Source organism: Penaeus monodon, chromosome 24 (assembly GCF_015228065.2).
Source record: "Penaeus monodon isolate SGIC_2016 chromosome 24, NSTDA_Pmon_1, whole genome shotgun sequence".
NCBI classification, from domain to species: Eukaryota; Metazoa; Arthropoda; class Malacostraca; order Decapoda; family Penaeidae; genus Penaeus; species Penaeus monodon.
The window spans coordinates 5,290,140-5,292,282 of NC_051409.1; the positions used below are offsets into that span (position 1 = coordinate 5,290,140).

The window sequence follows — 2,143 nt, forward strand, 5'->3', positions numbered from 1 at the left end:
GGGAACAATATCATAATGTCAATATAAATAGTGAAAATAGTAATCAAAATGTTGATAATAAGATTACTAATGATGATAGTGATATTAAAAATGATTTTTTTTTTCTTTTTTTGCTAAAATCAATGGTGAGGCATTCCTGGTATCTGACCCTTGGTGACCACTGACCCAATTGAGAAAAGATCATAAAATAAATCCGTAGAGGCCGGTGCAGGTACCCAGTGTCATTGGGTTAACTCTTGCGTAAGTCCAAGAAGGTCATCCACTTGGGGCATTGTTTTTTTTTCCTGCAAATAAAAGTTTTTTGAAAGCGAAGGAATTAGTGTCCATCGTATTTATGTATTTGTTCAGGGATTTATTTTAAGGATTACTGGAATGGATTAATCAAAAGTTGAGATGCATGCTAGGCCTTTTGAAAGGGTAAGGTCTGGCGAAGCCCCTCAAAAATTTATGAAAGTGAATTTCGTTTTCTATTTAGTTGATTGCAAAAAAGTGAAACTCGGAAATTGTTGGGGGGAAAAGAAGTAATTCTTTACACCTTATCTGTAGGTGTGAGCTGCTATCCTAGGCATCTGGACTACAAGAAATTCCGTGAGATCTGCGATGAGAATGGATCCCTGCTGATGGCCGATATGTCCCATGTGAGCGGCCTCGTAGCGGCTGGCCTGACCACCAACCCCTTCGAGCACTGCGACATTGTCACCTCGACCACTCACAAGACTCTCCGCGGCCCTCGCAGTGGAATCATTTTCTACAGGAAGGGTACGTTAACTTGACAGATTTTATTTAATTTTAAGAATTTTTCTTTTAGATGGTTGTATTTCATTTTGTGTGTATTTATTTTCTGGTAATTTAGTTTGAGGATTATTACATTAGATAATGACATGGCATGTTCAATATTAATTTATATTTAGTATTATTTTTTAATATTATTTTGAACCAGATATATGTTAATTAGACTGGTAACAGAAGACAAGGCAGTACTGTATTAATATTAAAAAAACATATTTATAGTGATAACAGTTGAACCTTGTTTAAAGTCAGATTTTAAAAAATGTGACTTTAACTGGAACTATGTTGAGGGAAACTCAAATACAGTTTCCTTTATATACTACCTTTTGAATCATCAGACCTTTGCCACTATGGAGTTACACCGAATATTGTTGCCATCAATTTCAAATAAATTTGAATTGATTATAAGCAATATAATGCAAAAGCAAAAGCCTTGTTAGTGCTGGCATTCCTGTTAGTCGGTATTTGAGCCTTTTGTCCTCCGCTGAATGACATGTGGAGGCTAATGAAAGTATTAAATGAAGTTATGTTGGCTGATTATGTTTGCAGTAAACTGATAAGGATCATTTCCTTCTGGTAATAACCCACTCCAGACCAGCAAAAGGAGAAAACCTCCATTGTTCATAGCACAAATCAGCAAGAACACCTCTTTCTACCCAGGTCAGAAGGGCGTCGACAAGACCGGAAAGCCCATTATGTATGACTACGAAGACAAAATCAACCAGGCTGTGTTTCCTGGACTTCAGGGCGGCCCCCACAACCATCAGATTGCTGGCATCGCTGTGGCTATGAGGCAGGCTGCTGAGCCCTCTTTCAAGGAGTACCAACAGCAGGTTTGTTGATGCGTCTGTTTTGTTTCCAGTCGACTTGACCAAACCCTCCCTAATGCCTTTTTTTAATGTGTATAGCTTCCCACGCTGTACCATGTAATGAGATTAGGCAATAGTTAGTGAATGACCACTGCGTATAAACAGTTTATGGGATCATATAATGTATAGAAGAATATACCAACAGAAATAGCCTATGGAGATGTAAATTTGTATCTCTGAACGTATTTGTGTATCCTTTGGTTCATATAGAAGATTACAGAGATATTTTGCACAATAAAGTGGTGGTCACTAACAGGGTTTAAGCTGTATTTCACGCATTAATTTCAAAGTCAGAATTCCAATGTGGAATAACTTGTTATATTGTGAGAGACCAAATGGTTGCAATAACAGACCCTATTAGACCTATAAAGCAAATAGAAATAAACAAGATATTTAGAGGTATGCCCATATAATCATACTTCACATTTTGGGAGTGTGAATAGAAATGTTTGAAAAAAGCAAAGGTATTGTACTGACATAATTGA

The 2,143-nt window shown here is 37.0% G+C and overlaps 1 protein-coding gene across 1 annotated transcript in view; it reads left to right on the forward strand.

Annotated features, from left to right (window-relative positions):
- The window catches only part of LOC119588500 (serine hydroxymethyltransferase, cytosolic-like), a 13,640-nt gene that overhangs the window by 8,213 nt on the left and 3,284 nt on the right, over positions 1–2,143 (forward strand). Inside the window, exons 6-7 of the mRNA XM_037937143.1 lie at positions 547–759; positions 1,450–1,622. Coding sequence (XP_037793071.1) covers positions 547–759; positions 1,450–1,622 — 386 coding nt within the window. The remainder of the gene's footprint in view (positions 1–546; positions 760–1,449; positions 1,623–2,143) is intronic.